The sequence below is a fragment of the Pongo abelii genome, chromosome 1 (genome assembly GCF_028885655.2).
Source record: "Pongo abelii isolate AG06213 chromosome 1, NHGRI_mPonAbe1-v2.0_pri, whole genome shotgun sequence".
Taxonomy (NCBI): domain Eukaryota; kingdom Metazoa; phylum Chordata; class Mammalia; order Primates; family Hominidae; genus Pongo; species Pongo abelii.
The window spans coordinates 136199261-136225991 of NC_071985.2; the positions used below are offsets into that span (position 1 = coordinate 136199261).

The following is a 26731-nucleotide window of genomic DNA, read 5'->3' on the forward strand; positions in this document are numbered from 1 at the left end:
TATCCTTTGTAATATCCTATATAATAAACTAGTAAATCTCAGTAAATGTTTCCTTGAGTTCTGTGTGCTGCTCTAGCAAATTAATGAAATCCAAAAGCGGGGGCAGGGTGGGGGGGGGTTGTGGGAACCCCAACTTGAAGCTGGTCAATCAGAAGTTCCAGAGGCCTGACTTGCTGGTGTCTGAGGAGATCTTGTGGGACTGAGCCCTCAACCTGTGGGATCTGATGCTATCTCCCGGCAGACAGTGTTGAAACTGACCTAAGTTGGAGAACACTGCAGACCTGACTGCTTGCTTGGCGTGGAAAAAAATTCCCCCACATTTGTGGCCACAGAAGCCTTCTGTGTTGATTGTTGTGGTGTGAGCAGAGGAAAAACAGTTTTTCCACATTCCACTGTATACCTCAAAATAGCTAAAGGAATTTTAAATGTTCTTACCATAAAGAAATTGTAAGTATTGGAAGTGATGAATATGTTACTAGCCAGATTTGATCATTCCATAATATATATGTATTAAAACATTGCATTGTACACCATAAGTACATACAATTATTTGTTAAAAATAAGTTAAAAATGCAAAAAAATCTAAGTAAAAAGAAAGAAGAGCAGATATTTTCTTTTGGTATTCTTCCTCTTGATAAATTATTGGAAGTGTACATTCTTTTTCAAAAGAAATTAAAAACTCATCATCAAATTAAAAAAACAGCTGCAATTTCAGTCCTATCTTTTAGGTAAAAAGTTTTACAAGCTTATTTTCCATAAACTATCAAAATGATTTTGTCACTTTGTGAAGTGACAAAAATCTATGAGGAATAGTTTTCCATTACATTTTTATTAAGAAAAAGTTTGTATTTTACTGACAGAGAAAGATACCATTAGTTTTAAAACTATATTAAAACAGCTAAAGTTTTAGATCATTACAGCAGTCTTATAATGTAGGTCAGAAAACATTCTAATGCTATTTTTAAATACATTAATTTTAAACAATATCTTCTATATTACATTTTTAAAACATCAATACATTCATATATTCTTCATCCTTAAGATTTCTTTTCCAGGAAAACCATGAACACATCTTCAAAAAAAAATTTTCCATAAGAAATTAAGACCTATAAAAAAAGTCAAATAACCAAAGGCACTGAACTTCATACCTTAAATTCTAAGCAGGAGAGTTGTATAAATAGTTTATGCTAATAATAAATCCTACCTGATAAGTTTCTACACAAAAATTTTAACTTGCAACAAGAAAAAGAACATTTGACCAGGGGTTTAAAGGAATTCAAAATGACATAGTATTTAATACTTAGAAACATTCTGCATGAAAATACCTTAAAAATAACAAGAAAATGCCTATAAGGAACATCTGAACAGGTAAACATTTCCTTCCTATTAATGTTTATGAGACTCATAATATGTTCTAGGCCATTTTATTTATGTACCTACACACACTTACTTGGTTTAATGTATTATCTGTCTTTAGTTCTTTGTGATTCGAGTACTGGATATATATTGGTTGGTTACGAAGATGAGGTGTCACAGCAGAATAGTAATTAACCATAGTAATAGCTGCTTCCTCGGTTGCTAGTTCCAAAAATGCCTGAAAATTTAAGTAACACAATTTTTAATACTATAAATTCAAATAAAATTAATAGCTAAGCAATCTATTCTGCTGATTTTAATCAATTATCTAGAATATAATCTTTCAAGTTACTTTTAAATGTTCTAATAAGTAGATTTAGAAATCTCTTGTTGAAGTTTAGGTATACAGTTAAAGCTAACCTCAGAAGAAAACTGAGTACATGCTGCTTCTGCCTTCCACCTATGATTTTTCACACCCACAAATTATTCCCGCAACAAATGCTAGAGAAAATGTAAACATTTTCTACCATCAGAATTTTACCACTTCTACCCTAAAGAATATAAGATTTCCAAGTCATTTAAAAAGCAGTATAATTATATAGAGACAAAGAACAAAATTACAAATTAAATGTCAGATTAACCTTAAGTATATAAAAGGGAGTGTTAAATTTCATAAATTCTTCTAAATGGTATCATTTAACATTTTTAAATAAAATTTCATATTCTCATAAAGTAAGCTTAAGGAAAGATGCGACTAGTAGCCCTACTGATTTCCGGTATCAAAGAACAGAGCCACAGTAAAAGAAATACTTCCTTTGTATTTTCCACAATTTCATAACAATTATTCAATTAGAGCCCTAAAGTGAATTCAAAAGGCAAAGTTTAAAAACTATAGTGATTCATTCACTTTGGCTACCTAGCATTAGTTTCTCACAGACATCTACTCGAAAAAGTGAGAATAAGACTTCTGTTCTTTAAGAAAAATAACCTACTATTTTCTCCCTTTTACAATTAATTCACACCTGCTGGATAGTTTGGGGTTTAACATTTCATAAACCCCGAAAGAAGTATACCTGATTTTTTCCTTTCAGCATAAGGATGTTGGTCACCTTACCAAAAGGTAAGCCTAAAGCAATAACTTCAGTTTCTGTTACTTCCCCAGGTAATTTTCGAATATGAAGTACACGAGAAGGAGCACCATCCATTTTATCTTCTCCTTTAAATTTTTTACTATCGTTACCATTGGCTGAAAGACATTAAAAAACAGTCTTTATACATCAACAATAAAAGAATGTATGAATTTTCCTATTTGTGTAAAAAAACTACAAATTTCCAAAAAGAACTTGAAAACATAGCTGAGAATACTTAAATAATTCTTGAAAATTCAAACGCTAGGCTTTCAAAGGAATAAAATCATATCCACCTATTATTATTAAATGAAATTATCAATTAGTTAAGATTGCTGTTAATGTTTCTCAACAGCATTATAAAGAGTAATTATTAATAAGCAACAACATTAAAATGTAATCTCATAAAGAAACTGTCCAATGACTAAAGAATACAATCACAGTCATGTGCCACATAACTACATTTTGGTCACTGACAGGCCGCATCTACAATGGTGGTCCCATAAGATTATAATACCATATTTTTATTGTACCTTTTCTGTTTAGATACATCAATACTTACTACTGTGTTACAACTGCCTCCAGTATTCAGAAGAGTAACATGCTGTCAAGTTTGTTACCTAGGAGCAAAAGGCTACATACACCACATTGCCTACATGTGTGGCAGGTTTGTGTAAATGTACTCTATGACATTTATGCAATGACAAAATTACCTAACAATGCATTTCTCCGAGGGTATCCTCATCACTATCCCCAAGATTTATGACTGTATCTTGTAATTTAATCATCTTATAATGAACTAATATGAACATTTTTAAAAAGTGAAAAAACTGGGTTGACAAAAATTAGGAAGATTCTAATTTTACCTGAGAAATTATAAATTGTTTGATTTGAAAAATGTACTTGAAGGTGGGATCAAAGAATGTAAAGTTTATAAAAATGATAATGCAGTCAATCCATATTATGGCTTATCTACAATGAGCCTCTCCTGATATATTACTATTACCACCTAAAGTACCTAATATTTTGTGACTATTAACATCAATATACTCTAAATCACTCATGAACTTAATTACCTTATTCTGTTACCGTGAGATTTAAAGTAAATTAACATAATTCAATCAACAAATTAGTTAACTGTCTTCATTCCAAATCTTCACCAAAAAATAAAAATATTATTCAAAATGCCTATAAAATAGATAATATTTAAATATAGTTGTTTGAAGGACTTGCAGTATATCTACTATGCCAGATCAATAGTTCTTAGTCTTTTAGGATCTCAAGGATATTTCTGAGACTGTAGCTAAAATGAAGGATCTTGACACATTCAGAAATATACATGTATACTCCATTTTGTATAAAACTTTAGGTAATTTATGGTATTTCCCAAAACATTCAATACAACCTATAAACAATATAATGTGTTTGTGTATGTTAACAATATCTATAAGCCTGTCAGATTATCTTGGTCTCCAAAGTATCTTCAAAATTAATTCACTCATTAATTCCTTAAACATTTACTGGGTATTCAGGGATGTGTCTAGCAATGTTTTACATTCTGAGGGTACAGCAGAGTGAACAAGATGATTATGATTCCTGATACCTTATAGTGGGGAGCTGGACTAACTAGTACTTGAACCAGATACTTTCTATGGTACGTGCTGTGAGGTAAAACAGTGATGTGCTTAAAAGTGACTTTGTCTGGGACTGGAAGATGATAGTAGTAATGGCTTTATTGGATGATCAGAGAAGGTATCTCTAAGAGATAATATATGGACTCAAGCTATACTTAAGTCATATTTTACTCCAGGAGTTTCACTTAGGTTTATATACTTCAACGGCCAGCCAATGCATTTAAAAATCCCCTTAGGTTGTCTTTGTACAGAAGAGTAAGCTCTGGCTTCTGAATATACTACCCTGAAAATCTTGGCTAGCTAGCTCTTCACCACTCCAGAAATATGAAAAAACTACAGGAAGCTATCACATGTCCTTTCACTACTGACAAAGATTTGTGTGTGCACAGGGCATCTGAATTTGTCAAAAGGAAGGGACTGAACTTTGCATTTTGTAGTATGTTATCTAACAAAATCATCTCTAGGCCCGTTAATTGAAAATGTAAGCCAAAGCACAGAATCCAAAAAATACACTTTAAAACATGTAATTGGCACACACAACAATCAGCATCAGTCAACAAGGAACACATTCTTCTGATACAGGACTAAGACCTTTTTTTGACAAAGCAGTCTGAGTACAGAAACTTGATAATTTGTTCTTGTTCATTAGTTTGTTTGAATAACAAGAACAAATACTTCACAATCCAACCTAAAGTCCCATGTGTTATAGGTTATGGTATCAGGATACTCAAAAAAGCAAATTTCAGTTTCTCCTAATTTGGTCTGTCCTTTTCCTTCTGAGAGAAAGACAAGGAAAAAAAAAAGACCAATAAAGATACCACCTATCGCTGTACCCATAAGGAGAAAAAAGGCTTCCCCTTTCAAATGATTTTCCGAAAATAATTCCCAAAAGGCAAAAGCCTGCCTAAACCTATTATTAAGGAAATTAAATAATTTACTTTGGATTTGTGTTGGATGTTTTCTGGATAGTGGATGTTGAGCAGAAGTAAAACAGCTGAATAACACAGAAAGAAGATAGGAAACTTTTGAGAATTAAAGGATAGGACAAAGATCTTGACTTCTTGGAAAAAATATAGAAAAGATGTAATTTTATTTTGCATCAATATTTAACATTCACTGCTAATTAACTACATGCCAGGCAATTTAAAACTCTCAGATTGCTATCATCATGACCTATCAACCCCATTTACAAGGTAACAATTAGTTAAATGCCCAAGATTAGATAGTTACTAAGTGGTATAGATAGGAAGTACTAGAGAAAGGATTAAACTCAGGGAGCATGATTCCATAGTCTGTGCTCTTCAACAACTACACTATAGAAGGATCTCAAAAACAAACTTTACATTACATACAGGTTGCCTAAAAAAGATCTGTCCTTTTCTCCCAAAGACCAAGCCAGTTACTGTAGTAAACTATCAACATTTACACTACCTGACACTCCCTCAGTTAGTTAATAGCTTCCATGGGGTGACTAACTAAGTATTCATATCTTAGTGCCAAATATTATAAAAGTCTTCATTTTAAATAAATGATACTACGAGAATGTGAAACTGGGAATGGGGGCTCCTTTAATAATATAACAAAGCCTATTTTCAAATATAAAAACACTCCAGCAACACCGAAAAAGGGTCCAAAAATGTGTGGTTCACAGCTTATGAAACACTAGGTCTGCCTGTGTTACAGTTCTACAATTCTTCAGCATCTTCCCATGATCCTGAATGGAAAAGGTTTACTGGGAGAATGAAAGAGATCTTTCCCTTCCATTCCTCCAGTAAACCCAGAACTTTTGTTTGGGTGTGTAAAACCAGTAATAATTCAAATGTTTATGTTCAGTTAAGAAGGCATGAGGGAATGCTTTTATTTATGCATATAAATTTTATTCATTGCATATGAAAAATCTTTAAGCACACCATTTTCCATATATTATTCAACTCTTTTAAAGCCTCTTGTTTAGGGAAGATGTTCATGTAATCATGGATTCAAAGCAAATAAAATTTTTAAATGGTTTCTACTTGAATACTTCTCTTCCAAACTCAAAACCAGTTTTTTTACCTCAATTCTAAAGCCAGCATCTTCACCTCTGATCAGTACATCACTTTTCTCCTGCTGACTGACCTTTGTTCTCCACTAGCTTTTACTGCAATTTTTACATAAATGGGTGTCGGCAAGATCATGGGTAATCTGTTAAATCACCACATCCATCAGTCAACAAGGAACTGTGAACCCTCTCTTCCTCACTGAATTTCTCTAACAGCACCCCTAAAAATTTCAATTTCTACTTTTCTAATTTCCCCTGACTCATTTGATACTTGCTTTGAATCCTGATTACTCATTCATTCCCCAAAATTGTTAGTTTCCCATGCTGTTTTTGTTCCAATACTCTACCTATCTGTACTTATTAAATATAAACACTCTAGCACTGGGTTTCACAATATCTATCTATCTTATCTATCCTATCTATCTATCTATCTTATCTATCTTATTATCTATCTTATTATCTATCTTATCTATCTTATTATCTATCTTATTATCTATCTATCTATCTTATTATCTATCTATCTATCTATCTATCTATCAATGACAGAGTCTTGCTGTATTGCCAGGCTGGAGTACAGTGGCGTGATCTTGGTTGACTACAACCTCCACTTCCCAGGTTTAAGTGATTCTTGTGCCACAGCCTCCCATGTAGCTGGGAATTCAGGCGTGCACCACCATACCCAGCTAATTTTTGTATTTTCAGTAGAGATGGGGTTTCACCATGTCGGCCAGGCTGGTCTCGAACTCCTGGCCTCAAGTGATCCACCTGCCTCAGCCTCCCAAAGTGCTGAAATACAGGCATGAGCCCCAGCACCTGGCCTACTTTCTCATGTAATTTGTAAATTATTTTAGTCCTACTCATTCACCATTATGCTTTCAACTGTGTACAAATATAAAATACAACACTGCAAAACCTAATGAAAACCAGTGACAAAACTTAAGTACATCTTCATTCTCCAAGTCTTTCAGAGACACACATTTATAAAAGTTTCCCTAACTCTCTTTATCAAATATGAAACTGAAAGGCAAAGCAGTTTTAATTCTAAACAGTTTTAGACTTCAAGGCAAAGCAGTGTTTTCTAGCTTTAGAAAAACAAAAAACAAAATAAAAAGACTCTAAGCTAAGAAAAAAAACGAATGCTGCTACTCTTTCCTGTATGAGAAACAAATTCTAAAGAAGAGTTAACGAGAAAAAAAGCAGGTAGATGCAGATAGGTGGTACTTCTGTTATTCTGTTGGCTGTTTCTGCAACAGCCACCACACAAAAAGCCTCACTAGGTTTCCGTAAAAGGTAACTATTAACTCTTGTATTTCCAAGTAGTTGTGTGGCCTAGTTGTCAAAAGTATATTAGGCATGAGCTGGAAAAACACAGAAGGCACCTAGAGAAGGCTCTCACTACCTTTATATACAAGAAGATAAGTTGTTAAAACCCTCATAAATAGTAACACTATGAAATAAGGCTCTCACTACCCTTATATGAAGAAGATGAGTTGTTAAAACCTTCATAAATAGTAAAACTATGAAATAATATACTGGAATACTTTCAAAACATTATAGCAAAACAAAATGACATCACCTCAAAAATATGTCTGTAAAAGTTAAAATGAAAATCTTAAAAGAGTTCTAAGTAAAATGTTCCAGACTCTGTGGAATGGTTTAACTACTTTCAGGTAGAGCAAACTGTCATGTTTAGCAATAATTTTCAAAAAATCCTGCTATTAAAGAGTAACAATCGGCAATGGCAGAAATATGTATACCTACCTAAAGGGATATTCCAGTTCCGTAGCTACAAAGAAATCACTAGAAAATTAAAGAGACTGTACCTTAGAATTGTCAAGCCTCGTAGTCACTGCTAAATAGTTACAAACTTAACAAAATCAAATTCTAATGCTACTTGGGAACAGTCATATTTTTGAAATATTTCACTTTTATATCTCTTGAAGGAACCAATTCATTAGAAAATGTTCTTACTGTATCAATTTATTAAACATTTATTTACCTGAGATTAAGTTTCTAATAACATGAAATTTTCTCACCTGTAAAATTAATTTTTTCTTTGACAAAAAGCACCTATTCAACAGGTACAGAGAAAGAAAAGTCTGCACAGATAAGGGAAAGGCTGTTGCGACAGATGCCTTAGGAAACAATTCTACAGTAAAATCTATTACAAGAAATATTTTAGATAAAGCTGGAAGCTGGAACATAAAAATGAAATCCTGTGCTATATCTGATAACCATAAAAGTGTCCTTGTAACATTGTCTACCAACGTCCTTTTGAGTCATCTGAATTACATGGAGTATTTTTCCAGGCAAATATAATCACCAATTTTTAAAGGTCTGTTATGCTATTTGCTCTTATAAGCAACAGTATTCAAATTGGTGTCTCTTAGAATATATGCAGACTTTCATCTTTGTCAGAAAAAAAATAGAAAAATCTTAAAACTCAGTATTTCCTCTGTACATGGAGGTTAAATAAATTGACTTCTTGTATTAAAACAAGGCTTAAAGGAATTTTATGGCATCACTACAGAAAGATTAGATTGATTCTTTGGTCATGAAGTACATTACATATCATCCCTAAAGCATAGTTAAAAAAATAGAACAGTAGCAGATTATTCTTTTTTTCCACCAAAAACGAGTTTCCTTTTCCTACTTTTCCCCCTTTGTTAATGGCATCATCTTCGACAAACCCAGTGATTCTAAGACAAAATTCTTTAATATTATTCCAAACTTGTCTTCTTCCAGGTAACTCATTTTATCATTTCCTGCATCTTCTCCTTCCAAGACCCTAAAATTCAGGACCTTGGTATCTTTGGAATGAACTACTGTAATGTTTTAAAACTATTCTCCTCTCTATACAATACTGATCCTGCTTCTGAAATACAAATGGAACAAAAATTCTTTCTCAAATGTAAATCTGGTAAAGTCCAAGCTACACACACACACACACACACACACACACACACACACACACACACACACACACACACACACACACACACACACACACACACACACACACACACACACACACACACACACACACACACACACACACACACACACACACACACACACACACACACACACACACACACACACACACACACACACACACACCCCAAATCCCATATCTAGGCCCCTGCCTACATGGACTCACCTAGTCATTCCCAATCTCATATTTCGCATTACAGCAAGACACAACTACTGGTAATTCAGAGTTCTCAGAGATAATCTACTGCTTCAAACAAATTTTGGATTTGTTTTGCAACTTAGTTTATTAACATAGGACGTTTCCATCACACCAGAAAATGCCACCATGTTCCCTTTCTGTTAATCTCCAAAATTCTGGTTACTAAACAAAAAATTAATAATCTGCTCTTAAACTTTCAAGAAATGGAATCACACTATGTACTCTTTCAGGTCTGTCTGGTTTCTTTTGCTTCATACAATGCTTGATATTCACCCATGTTTTCACATGTACTACTAACCATTCTTTTGTTATTAGTAAGTAGTAATATACTGTATGATTATACCACAATTTATCCATTTTCCTGTTGATAAACATTTGGGTTATTTCAAGTTTGGGACCATTATCAGTAAAGTTTTTGATACACATACAAGTTTTACAGCAAACATGTTTTTACTGGGTAAAAAACTAAAAGTAGAAGTTATGGACCATAAAGTAGGTTAATGTTTAACTCTGTAAGAAAACAGCAAACTAGGCCAGGCGCAGTGGCTCACGCCTGTAATCCCAGCACTCTGGGAGGCCGAAGTGGGCGGATCACAAGGTCAAGAGAGCAAGACCATCCTGGCCAACATGGCGAAACCCAGTCTCTACCAAAAATACAAAAAATTAGCTGGGTGTGGTGGTGTGCACCTGTAGTTCCAGCTACTCGGGAGGCTGAGGCAGGAGAATTGCTTGAACCCAGGAGGTGGAGGTTGCAGTAAGCTGAGATCATGCCACTGCATTCCAGCCTGGTGACAGAGCAAGACTCTGTCTCAAAAAAAAAAAAAAAAAAAAAAAAAAAAAAGCAAACTATTTTCCCAACTATGTTATATACTCAGCAGTAATTAAAGACAGTTCCACATCTTCATCAACATTCGGTGTTGCCAATCTATTTAATTTTAGCCATTCTAGTTGGTGTAAATTCTATCTCATAATGGTTTTGACTCGTGATTACGTGATGACTAATGTTATCTTTTCATGTGCTTGTTACCCATCCTTATAATGTCACTTCTTTTGTCACTTAAAAAAAATTGGGCTGCTCATATTTATTGATTGGAGGAGTTTTTTTTACAAGTCTTCTGGGATACAAGTCCTTTGTCATTGATATGGTTTGGCTGTGTCCCCACCCACATCTCCTCTTGAATTCCCATGTGTTGTGGGAGGGACCTGGTGGGAGGTAACTGAATCACGGGGGCAGGTCTTTCCAATGCTGTTCCCGTGACAGTGAAGTAAGTCTCACGGTTTTAAAAAGGGGAGAGTTTCCCTGCACAAACTCTCTTTTCTTTGCCTGTTGCCATCTATGTAAGATGTGACTTACTCCTCCTTGCCTTCCACCATGATTATGAGGCTTCCCCAGTCACACAGAACTGTAAATTCATTAAACTGGTTTCTTTCACAAATTGCCCGCCCACCCAGTCTCAGGTACGTCTTTATCAGCAGCATGAAAATGGACTAATACAGTCATATATATGTATTGATATGCAAATATTATATTCTCCAAGTCTGTGCCTTGTCTTTTCAGTGTCTTAACAATGTCTTTTGAGTAAGCAGAAATTTCCCATTTTGATGGAGTCAAGTTTATATATTCCTTTAAGATGAGTAATTTTTCTATTTTAAGAAATCTTCATTTATCCCAAAGTTGCAAGTATATCCTAGGCTTTTTCCTAAAAACTCTATATATTAGTTTTTATATAATTAATCTCATTGTTTTATATGGAATGATGTCGGGTTTGAGTTTCTTTTACTTTTTTGTACGTATATTCAGCTGTTCTAGCACATCTGTTGAAAGGCCTTCTCTTTCTTCACTGAGTGATCAAGGCAACTTTAATGCATGAGTTATTCCCTGAACACTATTGTATGTCACTAACTATGCTAGTGGTAAACTGTTTTGGATTAACTACAGGTTTGTGGTGAGTCTTGAGAACTGTGGCAAAATTTACTTTTTCAAAATGATTTTAATTGTCCTAGCTCCTTTTTATTTCCAAATAAATTTTAGAATCTACTCTCAATTTATAAGTCTTTACAGATTCAATGCCATCCCAATTTAGGGAGAACTGGCATGTTAACATATTGAGCCTTCTAATTCATGAACATGGTCTACGTCTTCATGTAAGTCTTTTTAAAACTTCTCTTAGCAGTGTTTCATATTGGTGTAGATGTCTTACACATCTTTTGTCAAATTTTTTTTCCTGATATTCTGTCTGATACTTTTACAAACAGATTTTTTTAAATTTCATTTTCTAAGAATTTGCTGCAAGTATAAGGAGACTATTTCTGTATATAGAACTTGTATATAATTCACTTATTAGTTCTACCAAATCTGTTGTAGATACCTTTAGGTCTTCTATTTTAAAAAGCATGTTGAATGGTGAATAAGACAGTTTTCTTTCTTCCTTTACAATCTTTATGTCTTTTATTTCACCTGCCTTAATGTAAGCAAAAAGCTAGGGGGAAAAATTGAGAAAACAGACATCCTTGCTTCATTTCTGTTTTTAAGAAGAAAACATTCAATATTTCTCCATTAAGTATGAAATTTGTTGTAGGTTCTTAGTAGATACCCCTTATTTACATTGTAAAAGCTCCTTCTCTTCCTAGCTTTCTGAGAGAGATTCTTCCTTCTTCATTCTATCATTGTGACAAATTACACTGAATTCATTTTCAAATGCTAAACAAACCTTACAATCCTGCAATAAGTCTCACAATTGTCTCTCATATTCTACTGGAGGTGATTTACCAACATTTTCTTAAGAATATATGCATTTAGGTTAATGAGAAATACTAGTCTGAAATCTTGATATATTACCCTTGTCAGGTTTTGCTGTCAGTTATAGTGGTTTCATAAAGTGAACAGGGTAGTATTCCCTCCTCCATTTTCAAAGACAGCTATTATTTCTTTAAAATTTCATAAAATTCAATAGTGAAACCATCTATGCCTAGAATAATCTTTGTGGAAAGATTTTTTTAATTATAAATTCCAATCTGTATAATACAGTAGTATACAGCTGTTAAGCTATAAGTCACTTTTGCATTTGTCAAGAAACTTATTTCATCTAAGTTGTTGAATCTGTTAGCCTTAACATTAGTAATATTACTTATTTTCCTACTATATTCTATATACCTCTGCTTTTATTGAAAGTGCTATCTCTACTTTAAATTATTTATGCTATACTATTATACTCTGTATATTTCCACTTCCTCTGAAAGTGATTATCTCGACTTTGATTTCCAGTATTGGTAATTTATGTCTTTTTTCTTGGTCAGTCTTAAATAGGGACTTTTAAACCTTTTTTTGTAATATAGGTATTTGAAGACATGCTTTTCACCATACACACCCTTGGGTCGTATCCAACAAATTTTGATATATTTTCATTCAGTCAAAAATATGTCCTTGTGGTAACACTTCTATAATCCATGTATTGTTCACAATTGTGTAATTTCTAATATTTGGTACTTTCCTGGGTGTCTATTTTTGATTTCTAATTTAATTCCACTACAGTCAGATACTACATGAGCTGTCAATCATTTGAAATTTATTGAGTTATTTTATAATCCAATATAAGGTCTATCATTGTGAATGTTCTATGTACACTTGAAGTTATTTTACAGTTACTGGGTATAGTTTTATAAATGTAAGTTAAGCCAACATGATAGCACTTTTCAAATTATATATCTTTTAATTTGGGGGATAGGACTGTAACTGTACTATCAATTACCATAAATTATGTTTTAAAAAAATCAGGCTATGATTGTGGATTTCTGTTTCTCTACTTAGTTCTGTGATGCTTTTCTTAATATACTTTAATTTCTTATTATTGGCATACAAATTAAGAAACGTTTTCTGATAAACTGACCCTTCAACATTGTGAAATATGCTTGTTTATATCTGGTAATACTTCTTGTCTCAAATTTTTCTCTGTCTAGTAATATAATCATATCAACTTTCTTGTGCTTACTGTTTGCATGGAGTATCATTTTCCATCTTTTTACTTTCAACCCGCATCTTGATATTTCCACCTGACCCTCGTATAGAGTGTAGTTAGGCCTTGCTTTTTAATCAAGTCTGACAATCTTTGTCTTTTAACTGGACTACTTAGACCAGTAATATCCAAAAGAAATGCAATGCAAGCAAATGAGTAAATTTTCAAAGACATTTTTCAGAGTAAGTTTACGTATACAGCAAAATGGAGAGGAAAGCAGAGAGATTTCCCTGCCTCCTGCCCCAAATAGCCTCCCCTTTATCAACATCTCCCACCAGATGGCACATTGTTACAACTGATGAACCTACACTGACACATTATAATCACTCAGTCTGTAGTTACCTCCGGGTTCACTCCAAGTGTCTTACATTCTACGGGTTTGGAAAAATGTATCACATGTATCTATCATTATAGTATCATGCAGAATATTTTCATTGCCCTAAAATCCTCTGTACTCCACCAATTCATCCCTCCCTCAACCCCCAAACCCTAGCAACCACAGATTTTCACTGTCTCCATAATTTTGCTTTTTCCAGAATGTCAAATAGTTGGAATCATATGGTATGTAGAATTTTCAGAGTGGCTTCTTTCACTTAGTAATATACACTGAAGGTTCTCCATGGCTTGATAGCTCATTTCCATTTAGTGCTGATTAACATTATACTGTCTGAATATACACCACAGTTTATTTGGCCATTCACCTACTAAAGGACTTCTTGGTTGCTATGAAGTTCTGGCAACTATAAAGAAAGGTGCTATAAACATCCATGTGCTACTTGCTGCGCAGACTAAGTTTTCAACTCTTTTAGGCAAATACCAGGGAGCACAACTGCTGGATCACACAATGAAAGTATATTTGAGATGGAGTCTCGCTCTTGTTGCCCAGGTTGGAGTGAAATGGCACGATCTTGGCTCACCACAACCTCCACCTCCTGAGTTCAAGCGATTCTCCTGCTTCAGCCTCCTGAGTACCTGGGATTACAGGCATGCACCACCACGCCTGGCTAATTTTGTATTTTTTAGTAGCGATCAGGTTTCTCCATGTTGGCCAGGCTGGTTTTGAACTCCCGACCTCAGGTGATCTGCCTGCCTTGGCTTCCCAAAGTGCTGGGATTACAGGTGTGAGCCACTGTGCCCGGCCGTATAGTTTTCTAAGAAATTGCCAAATTGTCTTCCAAAGTGGCTGTACCACTCTGCATTCCACCGAGCAATAAGTGAGAGTTCCTGCTGCTCCACATCCTTGCCATCATTTGGTGTTATCTATGTTCTGAAGTTCGGCCATTCTAGTATGTGTACATGTATTTAAATTATAAAATTTGACAAGTTTTGACATATATATACATCCATAAAACCACCATCACAATAATTTATATGTCCATCACCCCCGAGTTTTCTTGTGTCCCTTTGCCACCCCTCCTGCCTGTCCTTTCCCACTCTTAAACTCCTAGGAACCACGAATTTGCTTTAGATTAGTTTGCATTTCCCAGAGTTTTATGTAAATGGAATCATACAGGATGTACTCTTTTTTTCTCCCATCTTTTACATAACATAATTGTTTGGAGATTCATTCTTGCTGCTGTGTGTATCAACAGCTCATTCTATATGGCTGTTGTATTCCACTGTACGGAAAAGCATATGATGCCAAAACAGGAATCTACTTAGTTCATCCATTGATGAATGTTTGTTTCACATTTTGGTGATTACAAATAAAATGGCTATGAACATTAACATGAGAGCTTTTTAATGAACAGATGCCTTCATTTCTCTTCGGTAAATGCTTAGGAGACAAATAACCTGGATCATAGAGAAACTACCAAATTGTTTTCCAAAGTACTATGATTTTACATTCCCATCAGCAGTATTGTGAATATTATGATTCTTCCACATTCTTCCCAACTCACGCTTTCCAAGATGGCACTCTTTTTAATTTTAGTCACTATTAATAGGTTTGTAATATTATCTCACTGTAGTTTTAATTTTCATTTCCCTAATGACTAACGATGCTGATCAGCTTTTTCATGTGCTTACTTACTATCTGTATGTCTTTTGTGCTGTACTACCTGTTCAAATATTTTGGCCAATTCATTGAGTAGTTTGTTGCTTGATTGTTGATTTTACATATACTGAATCTTTTAATATTCTGGATAGAAGTCCTTTATCAGCTATATGCTTTGTTATGATGTTCTTCCAGTTTATGGCTTGTCTTTTCATTCCCTAACAGTTTCTTTTGAATGGCTGAAGATTTTAATTCTAATGTCAAATTCCATTTTTTAATAGATTGTGCTTTTAGGGTCATATCAAATACATTTCTGTTTAATCCAAAGTCACAAAGATTTTCTGTATTTTTTTCTAGAGGTTTTATAATTTTTGGTTTTACATTTAGGCCATGATCCATTTCGAGTTAATTTGCATAGGTAGTGTGAGATACAGATCCAAGATCATTTTTTTGTACACGGATAGATCGAACTGCTATAGCACCCTTTGTTGAAGTCTACTTTTTCTCCACTGAATTGACTTTGCACCTTTGTCAAAAATCAGTTATCCATAATTGTGTGAGTTAACTTCTGAACTCTCTGCTCTATCTCACTGACCTATTTATCTTTCTTTATGTCGTTATGATGCTATTTGTAATTACTGTAGCTTTGCAGTAATTCTTGAAAACTGGTAGTCAATGTTCCAATTTTTCCTCTATTGGCTTTTCGTTATACTTCTTTGTATCTTTTTAAATGAGATTACACTTAGAATTTTGATATGCAACCTTAACAGAATCTTTTTACGTTAGAGTTAACACTGTTACCACTTCAGGTAAAATATAAGAACCTTACCACTGAAGAATTCCATTTATCTTCACTTTGTACTAACTGTTGTCATATAAACATCCATTTACATAATAAACCCCATAATACAAAGTTGCTGTTTACATAAAAGCTTTCAAAGAAACTGACAGGAAAAGAGAGAGCCCTTTTAAAATTTATACACATATTAACCATTCCCAGTACTCCTCTTATCCCCTGCAGAGCCAAGTTATCTAATGTCATCCCATTCAGACTAAAGAAATCCGCTTTTTTTTTCCCCTTTAATACAAGGTGTTGGTCTCCTGTTAGACGTTTTTTTCGCGGCTGTTTAGATTTGCTCATTTCCAGTTTTCAATATTTTGACTACTATGTGTCTAAGTATGGTTCTTTTTATTTAGCCTACCTGAGGAGTTTACCTGAGCTTCTGAGGAATTAAGTTGATATATTTTATTTAAATTTTAGAAGTTCTCAGTCATTACTATCTCAAACAGATACATGTTTTTTCCCCCACATTCTCACTCTGAAATTCAAATTACATGTCAGACAGCTTCATTGTCCATTAGGTATACTTTCTCCTCTCTGACAGATTTAATCACTGTATTCATCTGTATTCAAGTTCACTAACATTTCTTCTATTGTCTCCAATCTGCTATTAGTTCCGACCAGTGAATTAGTCCCAACTATTTCAAAAACTGTATTTTTCAATTAGAATATTTCTACATGCTTTCTTTATAGTTTTTTTTATCTCTTAACCACACTCCTCCATCACTCATTATTTCAATCTTTTCCTGTACAGCTTAAAATACTTATCGTCCTTGTCTGCTAATTCTAACTCTAGGTCATTTTGGAATCTGTTCCTATTAAATGTGTCTTTATATTTCATGGGTTACTTTCCTGCTTCTTCACATCACTTGAAATTTTTGATGGTATGCTAGATATTATGGAAGATGGTTGCAGGAAAACTGTATCATGTCTTTCTTGGGGGTGTTGTTTTGTTTTGGAGGGCAACTAAATTACTGGTTAATCCTTCATCAGTTACTGGTTAGATTAACTGGTGAATCCTTCACTTCCTATCGGGTTAGGTTTCTGGTTTTTATCTCAGTCTTACAGATGGCACTTCCTACAGGGTGTGATCCTTTCTATTCAAGTCCAGGCTTTCTGTAGTCCAAATGGAGTGTTTGAAGTACCCTGCAAGATGTCTGCATTCTGACTTCTCAGAACTCCAATGTTTCAGAGTACTCTGCAACCTATGGAATCACCATTTAGCCCCAGAGCAAACAATTTCTGATAGACCTGGCAAAACCTCAACCTGCACACATGTAACCCAGTCATTATCCAAAACTCTGAATGAAGTGAATGACCATACTAAATTCTGCCCCCTGCTCTATTCCTAAACCTCTAGACAGCTCTCTTTTCTCCAGGACTTCTCCATAAATTCCAAATGATTGAGCAGCTCTGACACCCACTCTCGGTCTCTTCAGCTCAGTGAGACCTGTATACTCTGAGCTCTCCAATTCTCTGTGGTTTAGAACAGTAAAATAGTCCAAGGCAGAAAGCCAGAGTGTTCATGATACTTACCTCACGTGCACCCCTTCTCTCAAGGATGATCTTATACTGTCTGCTCATCACTTCCAAACAACAGTTGTTCCACGTATTTTATTCAGTTACATAGTTTTTGGTTTTGGGGGGAGACTGAAAAAGGGGCCAAAGCTGCTACTAGTTACTCTGTCACTAGCCCTAAATATGTGGAAATTAATTCCAAATTAATTTCCCATTATCGATCACAGTATGCATTGTAAAAACAAAAAGAGAAATCGACAAACCAGAGTTACACACTTCTGCCTATTTGTTCAACTATGTGTACATGGTACTTTGACTATCAAAATCAAGGCCCAGTGATTTTGCTTTGTAATCATTACATAGCAAAATCAATGATAATGACCTGTTGACAAATTTATCTTCACATCATGACTATTATCTGTTAAGTCCTTATAATTTTTAGTTAACTGAATTGTCAGATGTGTGTTTGTGTTTGTATGTGTCAAGATATATGTATACATAAGCACAGCTACCTAAGGGAAATCAAAATCTCTTCTAGTCTTTCATGATCCTTTTATTGCCAAATATAATTTGTTCCTCAAGCAAATAATTCAAAGTTAAAATACAGAAAAAGGAACCTTGGTTTCAGGTAAATAATGTAAAATGTGGAGTTGTAAGGTAAATTCATTTGATGATAATAATTATCAAATTCAAAATTTGGCCCATTCAGATGAGAACACGTCAATTCAAGCAAAACTAAACAAAATACAAAAAAAAAAAAAAAAAAATTTGGCCCATCAGCCATAAAACTAAGGTCTAAAATTTGGTCTATATTGTTTTACTGACAGATGCTACAAACAACATTGTTTCAGACATATACAATTTTTTTTTTAACTCTGAAGATTAAAACAAATCATCGTAAATATGCAGGTAGACAACATAAAAGGATAAAATACTGTTTCAGCAAAAAATTAGTTAAAACCATAGCAACTATGGTTGCAATGGTTTTAAACAACTATGTAGCTGAATTCTTTGGTTTTTACTTAAAATTTGGGTTTTAGGGTTTGTGGCATAAATACTTAAAGTAAAAATATTATGACACACAAACACAAAAAATAAAAACAAAATAAAAATACCAGAGGGGCACATGAAGGGACTATAATGTGATAAAGAATTACATTTGTGGTTTAAAAATGAAAAGCAATCAAACTTAAGGTAACTTGTTCACCAAAGTTACCAGCTTCAGGTGTTTTTTTTTTTTTTTTTTTCACTCAGCTCATATATACTCTAGTAAAATTTACTCTAAAATGTTTCAACACAGCATTTAAAAAGAAAGGCTTTCCTGGTATAACAGAGCTAAATTTGAGTTTTAACATTCTGCCCCCTAAAATGGCAAATGACAGACTGCTAACAGAGTAACACTTACCTGTAACTACCATGCTGCTCATATTAGAGTTTGGACTACTGAGAACACTGCCTGAGAGTAGTTCGTCAGATCCTCTCTATAAAAACAAAAACAAATTAGCATAAGACATCTTTAAATTTAAAAATATTAATCTAAAAGCCTTTCACTTAAATGTCAAATGTTACACTATTGGGAATAGTTAAAAATGTTAATCCCTATAATAAAAAATTAACTTCATCCCTCTCCTCTCCCATCTATCCCTCTCCCATTCTCAGAAAGGCAACAGTGTTCCCTTCCCTTCTTTAATCTAAGTCCAAAAGACAATAAATAGAAAAAGTGATTAGATTCTATAAGCAAAAGCTTTGGAAAGCTATCTCAATTGTTTACAAACAAACCAAAGCCACACCAGCTAGACTTTCTCAGAAATGTTCTATAAATCCTCCATCCCAATGGTCGTTTATTCATCCAGATAATTCACGTCTTTAGAAAATTAGAACTTCATTCTGGTGAGTTAGATATCAATATCATCATCATTATTAAAATTAAACAGGTATATATTTCAGTGGCTAGAACACTGAAAGCAAAGGCAAAATCTTTGGAATGAGAAATTTTCTGCAAAAAAATAAGGTCATGTCTTAAAATTCTTTACAGAAAAGGTTATACATTCATTTCTTTGGGAACTGCACAGTTGTTCAAACCAGCCAGTGACATTTTAGCTATTTTGAAAATGTTATGTATTTACAAAAATATGAATGGACTAATATTTAAATTAGCTAAAATCAACTGTTTTGCCTTGGTTATGTGTATTTACATACATGGATATTAGTATTTAAAATAGGTTAAATCAACACCGGCTGATTTAAAAAATCAGTACAAAAAAGTTAAATGCAACCATCAAAATGAAAAAAATGTGCAAAGGAGATAATGAATTATCAAAGCATTTCAGAAAGTACAAAAAATCCAAATTAACCATAAGCTTCAGGCTAATTAGTATTTAAACTCATAATGAATAAACTGTATTACAACAAATATGAAAACAGTAAACAGATATCAATAGGTTGTCTCCCTTAAATATTTTAAGAGCTTTCTACTTATTAGCATCAAATGCACAGAGAAAAAAAACAGAAAAATACAACCAATTTCAAGCCACGTTGATACTGTATTTACACCAAGCCTAATTTCTTAACCAATTTCTAATCAAGATATGGAAGATTTGGCATGGCATAGTTTTATAAGAACATGATGAGCAGAATTGTATACGTTACTGATTCTCACAGTGTAGTCCCTAAGATCTAATTGAATACTCTAGTGATTCTCAAAGTGTGGTCCCTAATCCTAAGATTAGACCTGGAAACTTACTGACAGTACATGTTCTCAGGTCCAATCCCAGACCTACTGAATAAGAAACTCTGAGGGTGGGATCTAAAAACCCAGGTTTTAAAAAAAAAATCCTCAATAGACCTGGAAACTTACTGACAGTACATGTTCTCAGGTCCAATCCCAGACCTACTGAATAAGAAACTCTGAGGGTGGAATCTAAAAACCCAGGTTTAAAAAAAAAAATCCTCAAGTGCTTCTGATGCATGCTAAAGTTTAAGAACCACTGATACACATTATTGGCTCATTATCAACAACAGAAAATGTTTCCTAGCTTTCTTCGTGTTTTCAGGACAAGTAGAAAATACGGTATTAAGAAAGGGTGCTCTGGAGCTGAGCTTCCACTTATCAGTTAGGTAACAGTACTCAATCATTCCAAGCCTGAAGTTCTTTATTTGTAAAATAGGGATAACATCTACATCACAGCCCTTAGGATTAAATTAAGTAATACACGAACAGTGATTACCAGGCAAAGTGCCTGGCTCACATCAGTAGTGCTCACTATAATATTCCCAAGTGTCAACCAAGTACAATGTCCCCACATATTTATTGACTAAATAAGTGAATTAACGTTATTATTAACTGTTACATATTTTTTGGCCTTTGTTCTCAGACCAAAAAAACTGAAGGTCAAGTTACTCTGCATACAAAATCAAAGTTGGCCCCTCACCACAGGATACAGAAATAAAGCCAGCCCTTCCATAAATCCACAGAAGTCCAGATCAGATATTCTAAAAGTAACAAACAAAAACAAAACTTAAGCGATGCTTGAAGTTTTACTCACCTGAACAAAATTCCTAATCAAGTAAAATATTGTCAATGCCTTATTTGTTCCTTAGTTCACAAAAACACTTTAACTCTCCTAGTTTTCAAAAATATACCTGACCTCTTTTCAAATGTATTATTATCAGCTTATTCTTTTGATGTTTGACTATTTGTGAATTCAAATCCTTCCATACACCTGGAGTATAACACTGTAAAACTTGTGATTGCAGTGGATCACAGGTAACTTCTTTGGAAGACGATAGGTGGGGAATCTTGGGTCTACTCAAGTAGAAAAGCAAGCCTCTAATACTAACTTGTGGTGTGCTATGAAAGACACTCTTCCTCCTTCCTGCAATGCACCTTTTTGCATTTTTTTAAGTTTGTATTTATGAACTTTTTTCTTCCTCAAATGATTTCACACCTGCCATTAAGAGAGCAGATTTAACGGCCTTCATTACTGAGAATAATGTCAAATTATTTGCAATTTTGAGATTTTACAAAAATTACTGAAGTATTTTTACAAATCACATTTTTATTTAAAAAAGCAATTATGCCTGTCTTTGCATTGAGCAAAAAGCTTACCACTATTATGCCCAAAAGAAGTGATTCAGCACTACTGATAAATGTTAACATTACCACATTAACTGACAGAATAATTTCACCTGAATTATTTCAGCCTGGTCATTTAACTTACAATGTATATGAAATAAATGATCAATGGTAGTGATTGATGACTGCCCCACATTAATGACTGCTGAAGCAAATCAAATTAGTGGTAATTAGAATCAAAATACTTACTAAAGAATACATGCTCTTTAAAAAATTTTTAGTTCATCTAAGAACGATAGCAATTTTAGATTCAACTAAAAGAAATTAAATGTTAAGACTAGCACAGATATCTCTTATTAAATCTGACCACAGAAACTTTTCTTCCTGAGTAATATCAATGACCATTTCAAGAGAAACTAACATCCCACAGAAACAAGAAAATGCAGAAATAGGAAGATACACTCTACACGTCAAAGAAAGAAACCACTTAAAAAAAAAAAATGCAAAAGTAAGTACAGATTAAAGGCCATTTAGCACTCATTTCAATGTTACAAATTTCTTGTTTTTTATTCTTATGTTTATTAGATACTCTATAATAGTCTAGTCCAACTATTAATACCATGTATCACTTTCAGGTGGAAGAGCTGCCAGGTCTGCCAAGAAGACAACCAAGGACTGAAGGCTGAAGGTGACAAGGGTCTCTGGGCTCTGCTATGGTTTGGGACTGAGAACTAACCAAACATTTTCTCCTCTGGAGATGGCAGCCTAGGGAACCATGACAGAAAGACACAGGGCAAGGACACAAATATTAAGTTCCCGAGGAAAAGTAGATTATCAGAGAGGAAGAAAGGTGCGTACCCAGGTGAGTATTCCTGGTCTCCTTAAACAGAGGTGCCACCAAGATGATGAAGACGTGGAGTGCATACCACCTACCTATTAAAGGCTTGCAAAAGCCCTGACTCATGCAACCAATAAAAATAGAGAAAACAATGGTACAATGAAGAGGATCAGTAAAATCAAAAGCTGACTTTTTTCAAAAAAGACAACAAAATAGACAACTACAGGGAAAACACTTTTTTTAAACAAGGAGAGCACAATCATACATCAACAGACCACATAGCCAAGAACAAAAGCCTAGTGATCAGTGAAGCAACAATATGAAAGAAACTTGGCCCAGTGAATAACCTTATGGAGCAGATTGATACCACTTTCTTGTACCAGCAGGACTTTTGCTATGACAGAAAAAGAAACAAACAAAAAAACCCTCTATTTATGCCACTATGTTCTGCATTTTGTTATGATAGTTTTTTCAGCCTTCACCTTATGATATATACACCTGTAATATGAAAAAGTCACTACAGAGATTTCAATTTAATTGACTATCTTAATAAGGGCAAAAAAATGAAACCAGATCCCTACTAAATACACAAAAATAATTTTCTGATAAACATAAAAAGCAAAATTTTTTAAAATTTCAGAAGAAAATATATCTTTATGAACTCTGAGTATATAAGGATTTTCAAATTAAGACACAAGAAAACTGAACATGAAAGAAAATACTGATAAATTCTACTACAAAAATCTCTTTATAAGAAACCGTATCACAGCAACAGTTGAAAAGCTAAAAACCGTTATTAGGGATTGCCTTCAAGACTTCCAGTAATCAACATGGAAGATGTCCACAAGAGCAAGAGAAAATTTGGAATGTGTAAAGAATGGGATCATATAAATTATTTTTATCTAAGATGCAAAGGGAATTTGTGGCCACATTAAAACTCTATACATTAAGAATCTGTATTAATCCGCAGCAATATGCACTGGGAACTAGAGGCGGGGGGAGGCAGAAAGGATTGTAAATCTAACTGTTGAGTACTGAGCTCACTCTCTGGCTGACAGGATCACTTGTATTGCAAACCTCAGCTTCATGCCATATACCCATGTAACAAACCTGCACATGTAACCCTGAATCTAAAGTAAAGTAGGAAGGAAGGAAGGGAGGAAGGGAGGGAAGGAGAAGGAGGGAGGGAGGGAGACAGACAGACAAGACAGCATAAAGAAGTGACAAGGCAAGCTACCAACTGGGAAAAGACATCAGCAACACAAATAACCAAAAGACAATCAGTAACCGTAAAACACACACTTTTTTTTTCAGACAAGGTCTTGCTCTGTCACCAAGCTAGAGTGCAATGGAACAATCATAGCTCACTGCAGCCTCAAACTCCTGGGCCCCACAAGCAATCCTCCTCCTTCAGCCTCCCAAAAAGCTGAGATTACAGACGCAAGCCACCGCGCCCCCAGCCATTTTTTAAAACTACAAAATTAGTTAAATAATAAACTCACATTTTATCAAGCAAAAAACACCAATAGGGATTTAACAGAATTTCACAGAAGAGAAACACCCATGTCCATAAATGTGGGGGAAAAAAAGATGTAAGACCTTATTAATAATCAGGGAAAGACAAAGGAAGACCAGAGAATACACTACACACCAAATTGTTAAAAATTAAGAAATTAAATACCTAGCCAAGTGCTCGTGGGGATATGAAACAGCAAGACCTCCTACGCACTACTGGTGAGAACACAAATAGGAACAACACACTGGAAAATAATCTACTACTGTCTCATAAAGTTTATTTTACACATTAGTAATATATACCTATACCTTTAAATATACCTTCTCAAAAACGCTTGCATAAATGCACCAGGAAACAAGTACAAAAAAGTTCACAGCAGTATTGTTCTTAAAGTCAAAATCTGTTTTTTTTTTTCTTTTTTTTTTTTTTTTTTTTTTGAGATGGAGTCTTGGTCTGTCACACAGGCTGGAGAGTAATGGCGCGGTCTCAGCTCACTGCAACCTCCGCCTCCTGGGTTCAAGTGATTCTCCTGTCTCAGCCTCCTGAGTAGCTGGGGCTACAGGCACCCACCACCATACCCGGCTAATTATGGTATTTTTAGTAGAGACGGAGCTTCGCTATGTTGGCCAGGCTGGTCTCGAACTCTGTGATCTGCCTGCCCTGGCCTCCCAAAGTGCTGGAATTACAGGCTTGAGCCACCACGCCCGGCCTAAGTCAAAATCTTTAAATATTCAAATGTCCATCAACCCAAATGTCCAATAAAAGAGATAAAATGGGTATTTTCACAAAAGAGTGTATCACAGCAATGAGTATTATAAAACTACCCAAAAAATACGGCTATTTATTAGAATCATTATTGAATTAAAACACAAGACACAGAAAACATTATATGGGCATACCATTTCCATAAACTAAAAAAAACCTAAATATATTTTTGTCATTGACATGAAAAATTCATATTGAAAAAATAAGGCAAAAGTTGTGGCAGCCACCTACCCATGACAGGGTAAGAAAGGGGATTAAAAAGCAATATTGGGCTGGGCGCAGTAGCTCACACCTATAATCCCAGTACTTTGGGAGGCCGAGGTGGATGGATCACGAGGTCATGAGATCAAAACCATCCTGGCTAACAGGGTGAAACCCCGTCTCTACTAAAAATTCAAAAAATTAGCCGGGTGTGGTGGTGGGCACCTGTAGTCCCAGCTACTCGGGAGGCTGAGGCAGGAGAATGGGGTGAACCAGGGAGGCGGATCTTGCAGTGAGCCAAGATCACGCCACTGCACTCCAGCGTGGGTATCAAAGCAAGACTCTTCTTAAAAAAAAAAAAAAAAAAAGCAATATTGTTGCATATGGAATATACAACAGTATTGGTAACATTCAAGCTTTTTTATTTGAATGGCAGGTTCATGATGTTCATTTTCTTATATTTCATAACACTCTCACAAATAAACTTTGATTAATATAACAAAAAAGATTCTAGGGAGAAAACTGTAAGGATAAGGTGATCAGGTATTTTGTCACCCAAAATGGGATACATTTGTGAGAGGACAATTACACCTGAAAACAGATGTAAACCATGATAATAAGAAACCTGAATAAGAAAGAATAACAATCAGAAAGTTTAAATAAGACACTTAAGTAAAACCAGGCATGTTATAATAATCATTTTTATCAAAATTTAGTAAGTATAAAGGCTTTACTAACAAGTGGAAATAGTAAAAGAATGATCAAACCATAATCAAAATGGTAGATTAAGATGATCACATTATTTTATAAACAATGTACACAAAAAGTAAGAATAAGGATAATTTAAAGAACTTAAGACACTACATAGATAGCCAATACTATCACCTACAAGAAAGATAAGATGCTCTCTGAAAGACTACAAATGATTTTTAATACATGACATACTAAATGACACTTCCCACAAATAAAGCTATCCCTAAGTTATGGTTGTTTTGCTAGCTAATCTTCACTGATCAAGACATGAGACGTGGAGAGCTAGTATTGCGGTCTTCTTTTCTATGCAATAAGACATTTTTTAAAATAGCATTTATTGCATATTTTAATACAGGTATATATATAATAGGAGGAATCATGGACTATAATCTTTCTCCCCAGATAACCCCATTGACATTTTCTACATTAAAAAAATTCAAACATTAACTGAGAAAATTAAAAAAAAAAAAAAAACCATAAAGAAGTTCTCGTTTGCTTTTATCAATTATCCTGAATTTTCATACAATTCTTTTCCTCAAACTTACATATATACATGGTTTTGTTTTTGAGATGGAATCTCAGTCTGTCACCCAGGCTGGAGTGCAGTGGCGCGATCTCGGCTTGCTGCAACCTCCGTCTCCCGGGTTCAAGCGATTTTTCTGCTTCAGCCTCCCCAGGTTCAAGCGATTTTTCTGCCTCAGCCTCCCAAGTAGCTGGGACTATAGGCACGTGCAACCACAAAGTTAATTTTTGTATTTTTAGTAGAGACGGGGTTTCACCACATTGGCCAGGCTGGTCTCAAGCTCCTGACCTTGTGATCCAACCACCTTGGCCTCCCAAAATGCTGGGATTACAGGCTTGAGCCAC

At 34.5% G+C, this 26731-nt stretch overlaps 1 protein-coding gene across 9 annotated transcripts in view; it reads right to left on the reverse strand.

Annotated features, from left to right (window-relative positions):
* The window catches only part of PTBP2 (polypyrimidine tract binding protein 2), a 92294-nt gene that overhangs the window by 42517 nt on the left and 23046 nt on the right, over positions 1–26731 (reverse strand). For 8 of the 9 annotated variants that reach the window (XM_002810578.6, XM_054530962.2, XM_009247563.4 and 5 more), the window contains 3 exons: positions 19122–19197; positions 2430–2602; positions 1451–1594 (listed from right to left, as the gene is read on the reverse strand). In XM_002810578.6, coding sequence (XP_002810624.2) covers positions 1451–1594; positions 2430–2602; positions 19122–19197 — 393 coding nt within the window. Of the gene's footprint in view, positions 1–1450; positions 1595–2429; positions 2603–19121; positions 19198–21048; positions 24630–26731 lie in introns of those variants that run through there. The other variant, XM_054530963.2, reaches the window with a different exon arrangement.